We start from the raw sequence: 18889 nt of genomic DNA on the forward strand, positions 1-18889 counted from the left end.
GCCACAAAAGGGGCGGATCCAAGAATTTTGCCCGGGAGGGTGCCAAAGCCCGTCAGATTTTTTTCAACGTTCCTATATGATAGATTTTATAACCACCTATTCAGAATGACAGAATAATGCTCACCATGAACAAAATAACCTGAGTAGGATGTCGTGCGTAAAAAATTGTCAATATAGGCCTGATCGTACTTTTTTTTTTCAAATTCATTTTTGGTAGAAGACCATGGAGCTATTTTCACGACTGGACTCCCAGCTTCCCCTGGCCAGCGCGGGCTAAAATAAGTGATACCTAGACTACGTCGAGTCTATTATTGTTAAGTACACAGGCAGCCGGCCGGGCGCGGACGGGTTTGTGGCTCTATGGTACATGTACATGTACATGTAGACTGCGGTTAGTACGGCGCTTGTCTCTAGAAAATTTGCCAAAATGCCACTCTCCAAAATCATTCTTCTGCTCTCTTGTGGAATAAACATGTTTTTCACGGTTCATGGTAAGCACAGAGGGATGGATCTAGTGATATCTGCCCGCTGTTTGTAAACTACAAATTGCAGAACGTTATTCAGCCAGCTGGCCTTACCATGCTTACTGATCACTTCGGGTCATCATGTGATTCTATCATGTGGTCGAGAGGGATGTGATTTTGCATGGGCCGCGTGTACGCGTACTGTGAGGAGGAGATACGGGACGATGATGGAGTTTTTTCTTTTTTTTTCTTTTCTTTTTTAAGAATTGCACCATCAAAGCCTTTGAGGGAAGAACTCCACATCAGACTATCAGTTTTTAACAGTCATGCAGGCACACATCTATTTATAATTAAATGGCGCCTGTTGTTACATGTTATGTGCAATGTACGTATCCCTTACTGGTGTGATGTTTAATAGTGACTAATTCCTCGTTTGACGTTCAACATTCATTGTTAAACGTAAAGTAATTGTTTGACATTATCATTCAGGATGCATATCCCGAAAAGAGATGTAGTGCAAAAAGGACAAAAAAAAAAAAAAACCAACTGTGCTACATTTAGTTCAGGGCTTGTTTGACCCTCAAAAACACCATGCCCTAGGTTGCTAGGAGTTGCCACTGATCCGATTCAATTTAATTTTCACGAGGGCCATGGGGTTGGGGTTCATTACCATTAGCACCCTGTTCCTGTAATAAGGAAACAAAGTCCACTTTCTCAAACTGACTAATGATTTTGACCAAAAGGAACCATTACTAAATCCATTACCAAATCCATTACTCAAATTTCTAACCCGAGTTTGGCAAAAGACAACCACTCTGTCGAATCACGCCATTTTGTTTTTTGTCTGGTTACCCGACTCGGGCATTTTGGATTCATCAAAACAAACCTCCATCCAGGTCAAGAAATCTGACTACATTTGCTAATATTTCGTTCACAGCTCTTCGGGGCGGTCATGCATTGCTGCCGTTTTACCCAAAAATTTCCCTCAAAAACAAAAAGCCCTGTTTTTTTTTCCATTCTGATATGAAAGAGGACATCACCAAAAACTTGTTTAGATACGTTGTTTTAAAAAAAAGTAGAATTTGTTGATTTTGTTCCCTTATAACAGAAACAATGTGCTAAAGGTAATGAACCCCATGGGGTTTGGGTATTTTATTTCAGTTTGGGGAAAGTGTGGTGTGAGGCATTCCCTTTTCTCCACTGACAAGATCTTTGCCGTGGTTGAAATGCAGGCAGTGGGGGTCGCTAAAGTGTACAGAAGCACTTCGAAAAGAAAAAGTTAAAGAGCTGGGGCGTGGAATAGTTGTATATTATTTTGATTGACTGAAATAGTTTCGAAGAAACAAACTATATAAAAACTAACCTTTTTCCTCTAATAATCACACTGCGGTAAAAAAAGTTGCCAACATTTCAGGGCTTGTTTGACCCTGAAAAACCTTTTGCCCTTGTGGAAGAGAGTTGTTTGTGTGCATTGTGTACATCATTGTTGAAACGGCGCCTACAGTGTAAATGGAGTACACTGTACATGTGAATGGATGTGCATTGTGGCGGAGTGTGGTGTTTTTGTCCCTTTTGTACTTCATCGCTTTTAGAGGTGTGCATCCTTAATGTCAAATGGTTACAAGTGTATTCAACTTTGCAATATCAAATGGTTACTTGTTCAACACTGAATGTCGAACGTTGAACGAGGAATTAACTTCACATCGGTGTAGGCCTAGGAAGCCAGAGGTGCAGTACCTACAGAGAAAAATTTAGTCTGACTGGGACTCTACAAATTGCTTTTCTTAATGATCACGAAGGATTGCCCGAACATGTCCAAACATGCCAAATGTTAACAGTGCAATTTGTAGAGTCAGATACATGTAGGTTCACTTACAGTAGTTGTGGTGTAAACGCTTGCAGATTACAGACATGGCTTCAAGGCTGTGGGTAGTTTGGTAGGTAAAATGCTTCAATTCCACTTTTTCTTTTGTTAAGTTATTAATATTGTCCTTCATACTGATTACTAGAAAATGCCCAAATCAGACTCAGCACTAGTGTATCTTATTGTATCAGGTGAGGTCACGAATGGGACTGCTTACTATGATAACCAGCACCGGCGCTACTATGTCAAATGTGGCCAGTTGGACAAAGGTGACGGATCCCTAGCCTACGGAACCTTCAACGACACCTCCGATAAGACGGGATGGGGTGTCCTGAATGTCAAATTCAGCAACCCCTCCGTGGATTTCCAGGAGGACCTGACACGGATGACTGCTGCCGGTGTGATGGAAGGAATTCTTACCGGAGAGTGAGTTTCAAATGCCTTTAGATCCAAACTGGGCTGATTTAACAATTGTGTTAATTATTATGCATGTAATTTGCAAGCTTTAAAGGTCAGGAATTGTTTATTTTTATTTACTTTATTACACTTTTCCACTGGCTATTAAACCAAAAATTCAATACATTGTAAAATGTAACCAAAAAATTGAAGTTAAAAACATAAAACAATTGACATGGCACAACAACAAACAGATGATGGATGCAAAAAAGAATATGCTTAAAAAGCCAGTGAATGGCGCGATGGAACAGGTGACCAGCACCTCTACAGAGCCATCCTACCACATGACGACCCACCTCCCACAAAAAAGCAAATATGAAGTGGAAAAAACAGGTAATAGGGGAAAGAGCAATGAAGCATTGCTCAATAAGTTCAAGGTATGGTTCAGATACTAGAATTTGGTCTAAACACCTTGCAGACAGTAGATCTGAACTGACTTGAAAGACAGACACATGTATTATCACTCAAAATGCCTTGAGTGAGACTTAAATTCTTGGGTTTACAGCTCCACCTCCATTTGAGATGCCTCCCTCAATCTGTAAAGGTGGATGCCCCTCCCCCTTCACTGGATCCACCGCTGGATTGTAACCTTGAAAGAACCAACCATCATTCAACACCGTAACGAAGCACATGTACACGTACATGTACATGTATGTAGAATTTGGGTGATACACTTTTGAAAGTGATTAAAGATTTAGATTATCGTATGTTTACAAAGCTGAAGTGAGTTAAGAGACATGGGAAATGTAATTTTTTGGACAGAATCTTGAAGTTTGCAGTGCTTCAGAGCTTGACAAACCGAATGAAGTAAAGAGTTGTCCAGTTCTTTGTCGTCTGTTTGTGTAATAATAAACAAGCCTTGTGCACCGTTGACTCGTAACAAGGGCTCATGTCGTGCTCGTGGACAAAGTTTAAAAGGAAGTCATACACTTCAAGAACATTTTATTACATTTTTTTCTCTTGTTAATCTTTCTGCAGACGAATTCACCAAAACTACATCAACTATGCCCAGACCTTCCTGGCCGGTAAGCCGGCATTTGAAGCCAAGCTGATGGCCTTTCTCATGGAGCAGAATTTGTGGATGCGAGAGATGATCTCTAAGAATCCAAACGATCCATTTTGGCAAGGGTTGTCCCTGGTGGTAGCGCAGTTGGACGGGCTCGTCATCGGTTACAATATGGTATCCTGCCAGAACAAGGTACGGGGTACCTTATATTGGATATTCTAGAAGACTGTCTGATACCTAATCTGCCATGCTCTGCCGTTTTTAAAACTTTGCTTGTTTTGGTTTGTTACACTTCCATTGCAAAAACATTCCAAAACTATTTCTTGGATTTTCTGTTGTGGTTTTTCCATGCTTTGCTGGATGCCTTGCAAAACCAGTTTTCATATTTTACTATTATTTGTCTCAGACTGTTGTTTCGTGGTTTTCCAATTACACTGTTGCCAGACTCTGCCTAATCTGGACTTGTCTGCGATGTTGTTCTTAAATGGCATTGGTGATATCCTAGACCTGCAGCATGTCCTGAACCAGTCAAGTTTTCCTGACATCCAGAAGGCAACGCCTGATGAGCTGCAGAAATTTTTCCGAATGAGTGGGCACTGTTCAGTTCTTATCAAGGTATGTACATGTTAGGCAGTAATATAAAACTCAGAACACGCTGCTTTACATGAGGATTAAGAATTTTATTCAGATAGACATCCAGGACATTGAAATTGGGGATTTTTGCTGCAATTGAAAAACTGTCTTCTATTGTTCCCCCTTGAAATAGAATTTGCACGGAAAATCAACAAACTTTGAGTTACTGCTTACTCCTTTTTGACCTTGGTAATGATAAACTTGAATCCTTAACAATTCCAAGAACTCAGATCTGACAGTGTGATTGCTACTGTTTTCTGAATGACATGACCCCATGTAAAACAGTGGAAGGGTTTGAAGTATTGTTCTGGAAGATGGGCTCATGAACTAGATGTATATTGTGCGTTGTGTGAATTGGAATTTGTGTTGCAGAGAAAAAGATGACATGCGCATTTGGGATTAAGAGTCCCTGTTAGGAAAAGAGAGACTGGATTTCACAGGATTTCAAGTGGTTTAGAGTGGAATTGAAAGGGTCCAAGCAATGCAATTTTAAAATAAATCCTTGAAAATGTATCTGTGCATTCTGTCTTAACACCAAATTTTCAGTGTTCGTTTTCAGTTTTACCAAATTTTCAGTGTTCGTTTTCAGTTTTACCAAATTTTCAGTGTTCGTTTTCAGTTTTACCAAATTTTTAGTGTTTGTTTTCAGTTTTACCAAATTTTCAGTGTTCTTTTATGCCATTTAAAGGGTTCTATGGAACATTTTGTATTTTTAAGATTAAACAAATCTGCATATGAATGAGCAAATGTGTAATGTTATCCAAGGGAAGAGATCCTAAATATTTGTTGTTTCAGCAAAATGAATTGTCAAGACTGTGCATATTTTGCTGTCTTAAAAGTTCCTTTCCTTGGTGATTTGTTCTTGTTTCACGTCTGTGGGCCAGGAAGCAAAGTTTTGTCAAAAACATCTACCCTAGTTAGCAAATTTTGGGTTCACAAGCTGAGCTGAAATTTCTTCCTAATGAACAGTGTCTATCTGGAATGACATCAGCACCCTCATTTATCATGGATACAAATTGTCTTATTAAAAGATATATATGTCAAATAGCTTTCATACATTTGAGAAGGGTTGACAGTGGTGCAAAGTTCTATTGAGGGAAAAACCATCATCACATGTACCCCACAGATTGGAAGATTAACTGTGAAATGATAGATTGAAATGGATAATTTGCATATACATTTATACTTGTACTAATGTACATGTACAGTTTAGGCAAAAAGTTTACATATGTACACCTGGTTGAACAAAAACAGTTTTCCTCAAATTTCACAACTTCACTCATTCCTACCAACTTTTTTTTCATGAGGACAGACAAGATGGGCCTCTACTTAATGTACTGTACATAGTGTATGCCTCAAATAAGAACACCCAGAGACATACACTACATGTGTGAGTCATATATATATATTTACAAAATAATCAAAATTTTACATACTCCAACCCTAATATTTAGTGCCACATATTTGGGTGGGTGGGTCACATCTCATAGATGAAGTGTACCACTTCCTGGAGTGTTTTTGAACGACCGGGGGGGGGGGGACAGATGTACATGTACCAGTAAATTTTCACAAAATGATTTTTCAGAAATATTGATATGTTGAACCATAAAAAATGTCTCTGAGTATTTTCAATAGAAGTACACACTATTAACGTTAAGTTTGTACACGTACATATACCAGTAAATTTTCAAAAAATGATTTTTCAGAAATATTAATATGTTGAACCATAAAAAATGTCTCTTGAGTATTTTCAATTGAACAGTACACACTATTAACATTAAGTTTAAATACAGTTTGTCTGACCTCATAAAGAAAAAGTCGGCAAAACTATTTCAAGCAGCAAGAAATTATAGAAAACTGTTTTCTACAAAGTGTATGTAAACTTTTGCCCTAACTGTTAAGTGTGAGCTCCAGCCATGAGTCCTTGACACAGTTATTGGCAAAATGTCAATGTATATTCACAAAGGTGTGCTTTAAACAGAAAACCTGACGCTGCCTCTTTGTCTGCCGGCTTAGTGGCTACTGCGGTTGAATGACCGATGTTGACTGGAAATGTGGTGACAGAGTTCCAGTAATGCAAAGTTGAGAGAATTGGCTGTGTTGGTGCTGTTCAGGGTTTCAGGATTCAGCAGAGCCAATTCAAAAGAACCATTTGTTTCTTGTACTTGTCTGCTTCTAATTCTTATCACGTTTTGTTTACATTACCTGAAACGGATCCCCAACATCCAACAATTGTGGAGGCCTATTTTTTTTTTTCATTTCGCTAGAGGGAAAAGGGGAATTCGGTAGATTTGATCATTGGACCAGAGGTTACTGTGCTGCAACATGACTTATGTGTATATTCTCCTTTTGGTTGTTTACAAGTTACATGTATACCAGACTTAATTAAAGTTGTCTTAAGATGTTGCCTTATTTTAGTTGTCTTATGGAGTGCATCTAATGAAGTGGACAGTGCTTTTATAGAGCTATGATAACAAGAAGAATAATGTTAATAATAATACGGAATATTTATAATGTGCTGATATCCGCCAAGAATTGATGCGCATAGTTTAGCACAAACTTTAACGAAGTAAAATAACCAGAAATAACACAACAACCCTTCAACAAGTCAGTTGTAAGAGAAACTATCGAAAGGGTTACTAGGGTAGACGCACATGTACATGTATGTACAAGTACAACTTGCATACGTGTATATGGCGAGTATACATTTAGCACTGCACTTCCATAAAAAATGGTTGACTTAAGACATGTTAATCCCAGGTGGAATGAATTGCGCCGAAAACGAGCCAAAATTAAATGAAATCAACCTTGTAAACAAGTTGTTGCTCAACTCATGCTAACATGTGCCCAACATCTCTAGTACTTGACTAGTCTGGAATAAAGTGAACATGAAAGACAATAAATCATTCAACATATTTGTGGGGAAACCATCTTTCCACAGAAGAGTGCTTGGATTCCCCGTTAAGTCACAGGAGTCAGTTCATTGAACTTGGCAAGTTATTTGCAGTCACAGGTGGCCATCATGAGAGGGACTGGTTTCTTCAGGTGTAAAGCAGGTGCTGAATCGTTCTGCATATTTCATTTTCTTTTGGCTTGATATCCTGTTGTTTATGTGAAGTCCAAATATTTTCTTTATTTAAAGGATTAAAGAAACAAACTACTAGTGTGTAAACAATCTTGTCTTTGGCTTTTAAGCAGACTTTTTGTAGCCCTGGTTTTGAGTCTCATTGAATAGACCCAGAACTAATTGTCCTGGTCAGAGAAGCATACATGTACATGTAGCTCTCACAGAACAACATGAAATCCAGGTGTCTTTATTCTCAGACTCAGCAAAGCTTCTCACAATCAGACAGGGAGCTGACTGAGGAAAATTCTCCGGCATGATAACAAGTTTGATAACAAGTTTTAGTTTCAAGTTTCACAACCTCATTTCAAAGAAATACCATTCCTTGAAAAAAGATCAACTTGTGGGTACATTTAATATCCTCAAACCCCCCCCCCCTTTGGTCCAATGTGAACTTGGACCAAATTTTATCAATGGGCCAACTGGCCTTCAAGTTGATGACCATATGGTACCGGGTAGTTGATTCACTGACCGCTACAATGGTACAAAAATGTGCTTCCTGTTTAACTACAGCATGTCCATAAAATTTTAATCTTATACACTGCAAACAGTATCCTAACCCAGATGCAAGGTACAATTGAGCTTCCAGACTTTGCTGTGATCTTCTGGATGCAAAAGTACAAAACATACCAAAAGACATAATTTCCTGTACTCTCTGCTGTATCAAATTTGAACTGGCTAGCCCTATCCCCAAAACTTGGTGGGTAAGTGGTCAGACATCTGCAAAAAGACTGTGGGTGTTTTTCTGCGTGGGCTATCAATCCTATCAACACTGGGTAAACAGTACTTGTGAAATTAAATTGTTGATAGATTCATTTATTGATCAGTGGAATTATTGATGGAATGATTGATTGATTTTCAAGTATATACTAAGAATATGAAGATGCTAGTCAGGTTCTTTGTTTCACACTGGCTGACAAAATTTATTGCAGAGAACATCAATTTGCCCTCCCATATAGCTTAATAAATGCTGAATCTGTGGGTTAAGTGTAATGGTAGTAGTTGTGCTAGAGGTTGTGGTAGAGGTATGTGGTCGTGGTAGTTGTTGTGGTAACCGGTGGTACATATGCGCATGTAGTTGTGCTAGTGGTCGTGTTGTAGTGTTTGTGGTAGTTGTGGTAATGATGATGCACATGTGCATGTAGTTGTTGTGACAGTGGTCGTGTTGTGGTTGTGGTAGAAGTATGTGGTAGCTACTGTAGTAGTTATGGTAATGATGGTACATATGTGCATGTAGTTGTGAAAGTGGTCATGTTGAAGTGGTTGTGGTAGAGGTATGTGGTAGTTGTTGTAATGATGGTATGTGCATGTAGTTGTTGTGACAGTGGTCATGTTGTAGTTGTTGTCAGTGTTTTCTACTCAAGTCACTGACTTGGACTTGAGTCGCTTGAGTCGTTTTTTTCGTAATTGGGCTTGACTTAGAAAAATTTGACTTGAGACCTGACTACATTTGGGAAAAATGACCTGGTTACAACACTGGTAGTTGTGGTATGGTAGTAGCAGTGGTAGCTGTTGTAATTGTTGTGGTAGTGGTAGATGTGGTATGGTGCCAGTCCTGCTTTAAATTTTATAATGCTTTATACCAAGTCATAAAGCGCTTTAAAGAGGAAAAGAATATTAAAGATGAAACATTAAAAAACTAAATAAAGCTGCACAGAAATACTGAACATTACAAGACATCAAATTTGGAAAAGGAATATTAAAATCAAAGAAGACTTATCCTGAAAAACACACTAAGCTAACTGTAAAATCCAAGGATGCAAAGCAACTCTGAAGGCAGAAACTGACATTATATCTGTCAATGCAATCACATCATCTGCAAGAACCTACTCAGTATAGAAAGATAAAAAATGCAGAGTCTGACTAAATTGTCATAAATGAAACTGAAAACAGCCACAACAGCAGAGGTCTAAAAGTGAAAAAAGGTATGATATGTTTCAAGTAGAAATTTGGGAAAAGGCAACCAACCTTGAAGGCCTACATCTTAATACTGGGAGCCCGAAGAAACCCAGTCTACGTTATTCTCAAGATTAATCCAGAGGAAAGTTTTCCATCACATCAGGTCCAGGGAGACATAGAATGTTTGCATCGGGTTCATGTGCAGCAAGCCTAGTTGGCACATTTTCCAAGCATTTATAGCCCATGTGGAGCACTGCAAATCCCACCTTGTCTTGTTTTGACAATTTTAGAATGGAATTTGGTTAGTTTCCTCTGATTGAGTCATAAACTATCCAAATGCCTTTCCTCCTTGCAAGTTCAATGACTTTGAAAGACTCCCGGAGTACATAGAGTGTCATGAATGTTCACGGTCACCCACTGAGCCTCGGCACAAGGGAGACACAGCGTGACTCGTTGACATACATGTTCAAAGAATGCCCCTTGGAGATGATTTTTCAATATAAAGTTATGTTTCTCATTTCATCGCTTAACTTGAAATGTAGCATGGGAGTATTTTCGTTCAGTCAAAGATTGGGAAACTTTGAGTATCTTATCACTTGAACTCTTATTAAAGAACCACTTTGCCATGAAATAAATTCCTCAGGGTTGTTATGAGGAAATACCTAGGCCTCATGAGACTAATCCTGCCAGGGATTCTTCCCCAGGATCAATTTTTAATGACCCAACTCTGTACTCCTGGTGAAGAGGATTAGGTTAAACACTGTAGGCCTTTTAGCACACTTTCTTGACACCTACACATGTAATAGTATCTGTTGGCAACAGGATGTTAACTGTGAGTTCATAGACAAATCATCCTCAGTGTGATGAACTCACGTTGAAAATCCAGGGCCAGTGGTACATTTGTGAGCTTTTAAGAGATTAAGATGGTCATGAATATTGCTTCACCCTTGCAGTGTATACGTCCAGCCCATGATTAGTTAGTGTCTCTGAACCCAATCTGCTGTGAGCAAAGGTATGTACATTCAATCTTAATGGAATTCTATACCATTTTATGTAGGCTCTGCCTGGCTTTGAGGACCTATTCATGTCACATTCAGCCTGGTTTTTCTACAACAGCATGCTGCGCATCTACAAGCACTACAACTTTGAGCTTGCATTCCGCGGTGCCAGTGCAAAGGCCATGTCATTTTCCAGTTATCCAGGTGAGGTAAAGCGTGGATTTTAAATGAATGTTAAATGGACCATGCTATACCCATGATTTTATCTCCATATGGCACAACTGTCATTATGTGTGTACTTAATTTGTGATCTTTTAAGGCACTGTTTAAAGATCACACTAGATTTAGATTACAAGTATTATTCCAAATTACCTCAAACCTGAGCTATGAAGCTTGTGGTGGTGAAGGTGGCAAGTTGTACAGCACCATGCAGAAACATCTCTTGTGAGTATGTGTGGTTCTGAAAAAAACTGCGGGATACTCTGTGTTTCTCCTGATACTGTCCGAAACATCGAGTACCATCTGGTTCTTTTTCGAACCGCAGGGGGGTTGTAATAACTTTTATAAATAGACGTATAGACTAGTTAGACATGACAAAGGCAAGATTCTCAAAACTGCTGTGGAGATATTGGCTACATGTCTGTGTACTCTCAACACTAAATATCCTCCCTCACTAGCAAAGACAAGACGGGCTAATGGGAAGTTTTCCAATCATGCTCAAGCTGAAGGTGGTTGTGCATGCTTGGTGCAGCTCAACCAAGTGTGTATAGGAGCCTGGTACCTTCAGAGATGTCGTTACTATCTAAAAACACAGCATCTCTTGCTGTGGCAAGGAGCACATACGAGCTTTGTTGCCAGGTAATTTAACAGTGATGTTTATCTGAGGGGCCTTACAGTTCTACGGTCCAGAGGAAAAGTTTAATGCCGTCACTGAATTTGCAAAATTAAGCTTTTCAGGCACCAGGTAGAAATGAGAAAATCTTATTATTTTTTACCTCATAAGGTATGTTGGAATCCTTGGATGACTTCTACATTCTCGGTAGTGACATGCTGATGTTGCAGACAACAAACAACATCTTTAACCAAACCCTGTACAAGATGGTGAAGCTGGAGTCTCTGTTGGCATGGCAACGGGTTCGGGTGGCCAACCTGATGGCAGGCAGTGGGGCGGAGTGGGGAAAACTCGTGGCCAGATACAACTCAGGTGAGTATTATGCTAGCTGTCAGTGTCTCTTTATAATTATTGCAATACTTTTGTATATACTGGTAGTTAAAATGAAAACAGGGCTCTTTTGTGGAACAGTGGCATTGTGTAGGACCAACACATCGCTTGGACACACTAGTCCGCATGCACTAGTACATGCAGCATAAATTTGAGTGACGCCCTGATAACAGTATCGGATGGGTCCAATGCTGGCTTAGCCTCTGCCTTGATTATACACTACCGGTATGTAGGGATTATTGTTGCGGGGGTCTGCCAACTGAAAAAAGGTGCCATTTCCAAAGTGAGCAAATCAATAATACATTTTGTTCCATCTATTGATTTTCACTTTGTGTATTTTTTTTTGTATTACAATATGAAGATATATCCACTCAAAATAGAAATGTAATAACTTTGGACTCCTAGTTAATGTGCTCTTGGGTGGGCACCTCTGGGTATTTCATTATATAGTCTTCCATTATTATGCCTGCAAGGTTCCTGGGGTGGAGTATGATTAAGAACAATCATAAATACCTCAGACAGTCTCCCTATTCAACAATGTGGAACTTAACTGTGTATTAACATTTGATAATGCCCGCTGAGAAGTGATGCCTACTGTGTAAATCCTGGATACGAGACAGTTTATGCCATCTGCACCATGCGTGCGGCAAGTCTATCTATGGAGATTCTTTTGGACAATTTGCACAAGGAGAATACCATAAAATGGACGGTGTGCATGGCAGCCATTGTGCATGTAATATGGCCAGTAGCTTCACCCTTAACCTGCTGATCGTGGAGTCAAATTCCAACCTGACAAAGGCCAAAATTAATTTGTCCAGGTATAATTCATGCATCTAGAGCTTGGTCTGAGCTTTTGCTGGTTGCAAATATGTGGGCTCACATCAATCAGAACTGGGCTGACAATTTGTACAGCACTCTACTCTGGAAATCTGGAAGCCTGTGTTGGACATGACCACGATGACCTTGCAAAACCATCATGTGCAGGTTAAACAGTGATGGAATTTGGGGCACTACAATATAACTTCTGCATCTGCTCCAAGTACTCTAGTAAAACTGAACTTGTAAATCAAATCTAATTTCAGGCACCTACAACAATCAGTACATGGTTGTAGACAGAAAGCGCATATCGGGGGAACTCCAGGATGGGACGCTGACCGTAGTAGAGCAAATCCCAGGGCTGGTGGTGTCTGAGGACCAAACAGCTATTCTCAGAGCAGGTGTGTGGACCTGATTTAGTTCCTTCAGTTATCAGACTAATGTCAGAGGTCTTTAAGTATGATTGGAACAACACCTATTTCTACATGACCAATTTCTGGCTTGGATGCTGAGTTGACACAGACAACACATCAAATGCAGTTTGTAACAGTCAACGCAGTCAGTAACAGTCAGTCTGACAGACATTTCTCATATTGTGAGAGACATGCCTCAGCTTCCTGTCAGACACAAGATACCTGAACAGCTAACAACATATAGTGACATGCTAGTACTCCGTGCCATAAGTGAACTGGAGCTGAATTTATTTGACTTGATGCTGGGACATCAGATTTAATGCCGAGACATCAGATTTGATGTCCAACTAATTGACCACTTGCTGACCTTTTTTGACATTGTCTTATCTTCTTTGTATAGTACTGTTTTAATTCATTGTTTTTTTTCAATGTATGAGTCTGAGAGTCGATCTTCACCAAAGACTTTCATTGTTGCAGAGGCTGGCAAAAATATCAAATTTGGTCATTGATTTACAGGAACTAGACCAAGATAGCCAATAAAACTTCCAACAGTCTGACAAATTGTACTGTTTCAGTTTGTCATGTCTGTACATGTGGGTTGTCATGGTAGGGTTTCTGTGGAAATTAATCCACAGCTGCCATCAAAATAGGTCAGATTTGGACACCATCTGTTCAACATTGTTCAATCCTTTCTGCTGCCATACAGGTTACTGGCCCTCGTACAATGTACCTTTCTATGAGATCATCTATGACATGAGTGGCTACCCAATGATGGAGAAGAAGATGGGGGATTTTTTCTCATATCAGCTGACAGTACGAGCTGAGATTTTCCGGCGTGACCAAGGCACTGTCACGGACATGAAGTCAATGATGGCCATCATGCGATACAACGGTGTGCAGTCATAGTGTTTGTTTCATTAGACCTTTTGTCTGCCAAGAAATTCAAATGTCTGCAGGAAGTTTTCAGGTGGCACAAAGGCCAAAACCGTGGCAAGATCTTCATTACAAGACATTTACAGTATCGTTGTATTTGAGTCTTTCTAGTCCAGCACGGAAGTCAGTCCTAGTAGATTGTGGTTATTTAGACAAAAAAACTCATGGCTAACATGTCAATAAAGTTTACCATGAATAGTAGCTCTGAAAATCCTCTCTGTTGAATTTCGGCATCATCCTACAGGTGTGCCAAAATCATGAATAAAGATGAAGTACGGGAGATGTAACATACAAGATGCTTACCATACACGTAGAAAGTTGCCCCCTTCTGAGGATGTATTTGTACATTTGGAAGTTTTGAGCAAGCTACTTTTTGACAATTTTTTGCAGACTATCTTCATGATACTTACTCGAAAAAGGATCCGAGTTCGTCCATCTGCTCTCGTTTTGACCTCAGAGCCACTGATCCCTTTGCTGGGGGCTGCACAGATACCAAGGTGAGGCCAACCAATTTGGAACTGAATTGGACTGTTGACAGAATTTTGTGTCGTGGAGCTTTTGATTTCATGGTTGTGTTTTGCCTTCCTCCTCTGTAATTTAAAAATACATGTACATTGTTTGCCTAGTGCTTGGACTGCCCTGAAAGCTAGAGAAAATCTTCCAGATTTGCTAGCATGACACGAAGCTACCACCCTCGATACATGTGCAGTACCTGTGGTCCCAACAAATTGACCTCTCAGTACCTAGTTTGACAGGATCAGCTGCCTGGTTTGAACCAGACACAAAAGATATGCATGTACTAGCAAGTTTAGGATGTAAACCTGAATAGTGTGGGAAAATCTTGTTCAAGGAGTACCGAATGCATGCAAACTGTGCCTTGCAATATATGTTCATTCATAGCTTTTTGTTGGGGACATATAAATTTGTGTGGGATGTGTGGTCTAGCAGTTAGGGCTTGACACTTCCTACCATGGTCAGGGGGTCCAAGTCCAACAATGGGGCACACTTTCAGAGCCCTGGATCACTTCACTGTCAGTCTGCTCTCTCCAGCAAGGAGTACTCATGAGGGCAAGAGGGTTATTGTTGCTTAATAAATGGGTACCTGTGAAGGTAGAGTGGTTTATTTTTAAATAGATACCCATAAGAACAGAGGGGGTTATTCTTGTTGATTGGGTACCTGTAAGGAGAAGAGAGGGTTATTGTGGTTTGATAGGTACCTGTGAGGGCAGAGAGGGTTATTGGAGTTGGATAGCAAGATAAATAGCACCTGCGATGGTTTGAGAAATTTTATTTTTTCTTGAGCCAGTAAGCAGGCATAATAATGTCCTATGTATAGTAGGACAGTAAGCCCAATAGTATTGTGCATGTATATATGTACATGCATTATATTTATCTTCATTATTTTGCTCATTTGGGGAGAGGGTGTCCCACCCTCCCACTAGGTTTAACCAACATCCTTTGAACCCTGACAGAAGTCAAGGAAGTGTCTTGGAACATCAACCTATCACAAAGAGAACTTGGATTCTACTGTGTAATGACATTTTTGAAGATGCGACTGTTGACCAGTTTGAGCTGTATTCAACCAGCAAGATATGGGAGGGAGGGGTACCCCCCATGTGTCCAATTCCTGTACAAACCCTCGAGTATTGTTACCTAACACATCCCTCCAGATGTCTGTAAAGAATTCCTGAGATTCCGCTCAAACAGTGACCAACATAAAGATGGGGGAGCTGTCCCTCCCATATCCTGGTTCATGTGGGATTGTAAGCTTGGCTAGCCAGTATGGCCTTTCTTAATCCACAAGGTGGCACTGTCTTCAGTTTGCAGTCCTCGTACCTGTACCTCAGTTACCTCCTTTTGCAATTTATCTTAAGCACTAATCTAAGCATAAATTGCCTGGGGTTGAAGTCCCCTGGAGTCTTATTTCACAATTGTCTTTCTGATTCACCTGAAGGGTAGTCCAATCAGCCGGTGCACTAACCCTGCTCAGAATGCCAATGTCAGCTTGAATTTTCGCTCCTGCGGAAAGTCTGTAAAACTCCCTAAAAGCCAGCACACACCCTCAGAGTTAACGCTAGCACATTTCCTCATCGGGATTACCCACTCACTCTCATCCTCGCCATGCTATCGGTTCCGCAGGTTACCAATCTACAGATGGCTAAGACTATGTCTGCATGGGCTATCAGTGGTCCCACCACTAGTCACGGCCTTCCGGTCTTCAAGTGGACCAGCAGATTCAATAATTCCCACGTCGGCCTCCCGGAATCCTACGACTTCCCATTCGTGCTTATGGAACCAAGTTTATGAAGGATGCCCTCAGTTCTTGACAGGTCTGCTCAGACTTGTGAAATCCAAACACCTGTTTGACCTCTGAAGTTTTACTGTAATTAAGCACTTTTGAAATACCCAACGTAATCAGTTTAAAGATTTTACTTTGGGAAGAGGTTGCTTTTCATACATTTGTACTATGAAACTGTAGAATGAATTTCCAAAGATTCTCATTCCATTACAAATAGACATTAGTTTGGAAATGTGGGAGTTAAATGTGAAAAATGAATGATTTTGATATCAAGTGTGGAATACCAACATCACTGAACTTGGAACATTTGTATCGGATATGGGCTTGTTTCCTACTGGAATTAAGTCGCGTAACTTGCGCATACTATCTGAATACCCTCTACATTAACAAGCTTTATCCATGTGAATCCTTTCCTCATGCCAAATTTAAATGGGTAGTACACTGTATACATTTTAAAATGAAAAAAAAAATTGTCTATTTGTAAATTTAAAATTGGTATCACGAACATGCTAGAACGTCTTGAACTGCAATCAAGAACAGTACTGTAATTTTCAGAAAAATTGAATACATGTATATTGAACACACTCTCTGTGTTGTGAATTGTAAAATATTGTTTACAATAAAATATTTTATATATTACAGTTATGGCTGAAATACAAATCGTTAGTAAACCTGTTTTGTTTGCGACAAACCACAAAACATGAAACGAGAAGTTGAAATTCTCAACACAACTTTAAGAAAACACTGATACAGACTCATTGAATTAAAATCGTTTTCTTTATATCATATTCTAAGTCTCATTTTAACCATAGAAACTTTAAAATTACACAAAGTTGTACACAAAGTTGTTTATACGAAACAAACTAATGTCTAACAATTGAAGAGAACCTCAAACAATAAAGAAGTGTACATGGCAGTTTGGAATACTTACAACCTTCAATAGTGTGAAAAACTTTTTTATTACATTTTTATTTTTATAACTCTCTTGGGAGGTGTGTGTGTGTAGGGGGGACTAGTAAGGAGAAAATGTCCTTGACATGGTCCTGCCAACCTCTTTCAAGAACTTTTTATTTTACATGCACAATGTACTTCACAACATTGAAATCCGAGTGTATGTGTCTCAAACAACTGACTTCAAATTACCAGTGCATGTATGTGTGTGGCTTTTCTCGGCTTCCATCCCTAAGATTTGTGGGATCACAAAGCCATTCACACAAATGCAGGAAAACCACAAAAATCAAGTAAACAGAAAAAACACTTTGGAACAAACATTTTTACAAACTTAAAATGGAACATGAAAAACAGGTAACCTTTTTGAACACATACTATCACACAGAATCAGTTTGGGGCTGAATTTACAGAATTTCGGACTTAAATAATAATATTGTTATTCCTTTCTTCAAACCAAAAATATGTGTACATGTACTAGAAATGATGTGACTATTCTTTCGTTTTACAAAAGTACAAAAAAGTAACCCAAACAATTGTGAAATTCCACTTTTGTTGAATACTTGGCCTTTTCAGAGAATTCTTATCCAAATATGTATAAAAATACTTTTTTAAATGCTAAATAAAATGAATAAAATGCTGTAATTCATTAAAGAATTAGGGTATTAAAGGTTAATGTACTTTCGTATTTTTTTCCCATTTTGGTAATCCAAGAATCCATAACCGCCATGTTCAATGCTCTGTTAACACTTGCACAACTTCTTGTTGAAGAATTTGTAGGCTGACATATTGGAATTGCTAAAATAGTGGAACACTAAAAGCTCACGGTGGTAGAATGAAGTTGATACATGTACTCTCATGAAGGTATTAAAGATGGGGGGTTTTTTTTGACAGAAAGTGATCTTGGTATGTAAAATACCACTTCACAGGACTCAGAAAGTGTTTAATTCCCAAATTTGACTTGTGCCATTGTTGCCTTTACATGTATGAATCCCACCCTCTCCTTGCTGCCAAAAATCAGATTCCAAGGGTTTTATGAAGTTACAGTCACAAAATTTGAACATTGAAAAATGAAAGTATTGAGTACACCCAGCATGCTGGTTTTATTCTTTACATTCTGTAACTGGGGAACAATCTTTCAACATCTTCAACATAGTGCAGTTTGGAATGAACTCCGCACTTCTTTAGTCTAATTGAGTAAATTGCATTGTCTAGAACATTCTCTGTATCGGTTTTCAACGTAATTTATTAGTACAGGTTTTTACCATGAGTAATGCAGCACTAGTCACTGCGAGGGAGATTAATGCTGGACGGATCACTGAAAGGCCCAGCCTGGTTGTGCATGTCCACTGCACACACAGCAAAGTGGTAGATGCTGCCCGGCTGAAACATGGTCAGTGTGCATGCCATTGGCAGTGGCAGAGCCCGCACCTCTCCAATCTTCTTCCACAGGCTGGTGCTGGGTGGGGCGTCTGATTCCTGATAGGCGTAGAGGTGGTAGACCTCAATCTGGGGTGCAGCGGCGTCCAGGTTCATATTCCAGGACAGCACAATGCCGTTCTCCACCTTGGTGATATTGAGATCGGGCTTGGGGGGTGAGCTGGTGGTGGGAGGGGGCAGAGCTGGCAGCGGGGCTGGGTGGCTCAGTTTGGTGGCAGAGGTGGGATTTACATTCATGGAAGTAGTAGGGGTAGTTCCCATCAGCTGCTCGAGCTTCTGCTTGCATTGCTGCTGCAAGCCTATGTTCTTGTTTATATCTTCTTTGAGTTGCTTTCTCTGTCTCTGTCCATAAAAATGAAGGCCTTAGTCATGTA

The 18889-nt window shown here is 39.7% G+C and overlaps 2 protein-coding genes across 3 annotated transcripts in view; one reads left to right on the forward strand and one right to left on the reverse strand.

Moving 5' to 3' along the window:
• The first annotated feature begins 333 nt into the window (after nt 1-333).
• LOC110980360 (lysosomal leucine aminopeptidase-like) lies at nt 334-17934 on the forward strand. 2 transcript variants are annotated; one of them, XM_022236972.2, is made up of 10 exons: nt 334-491; nt 2520-2754; nt 3763-3982; nt 4235-4405; nt 10504-10648; nt 11448-11648; nt 12749-12883; nt 13602-13787; nt 14219-14325; nt 15968-17934. In XM_022236972.2, the coding sequence occupies exons 1-10, from the start codon at nt 428-430 to the stop codon at nt 16133-16135; spliced, it is 1632 nt and encodes a 543-aa protein (XP_022092664.2). In that variant the 5' UTR covers nt 334-427; the 3' UTR covers nt 16136-17934. The 2 variants fall into 2 exon arrangements, with proteins under 2 accessions (XP_022092664.2, XP_086995651.1); XM_087139525.1 differs by lacking the exon at nt 334-491 and adding an exon at nt 1033-2401.
• Nucleotides 16886-18889, reverse strand: part of LOC110980358 (uncharacterized) — a 37497-nt gene continuing 35493 nt past the window's right edge. The window contains exon 15 of the mRNA XM_022236968.2: nt 16886-18857. Within this exon, the coding sequence (XP_022092660.2) occupies nt 18357-18857 (501 nt within the window). The 3' untranslated portion in view covers nt 16886-18356. The remainder of the gene's footprint in view (nt 18858-18889) is intronic.

Source organism: Acanthaster planci, linkage group LG07, assembly GCF_054643075.1.
Source record: "Acanthaster planci isolate LZ-2023a linkage group LG07, COTS_SCS, whole genome shotgun sequence".
Classification (NCBI taxonomy): Eukaryota; Metazoa; Echinodermata; class Asteroidea; order Valvatida; family Acanthasteridae; genus Acanthaster; species Acanthaster planci.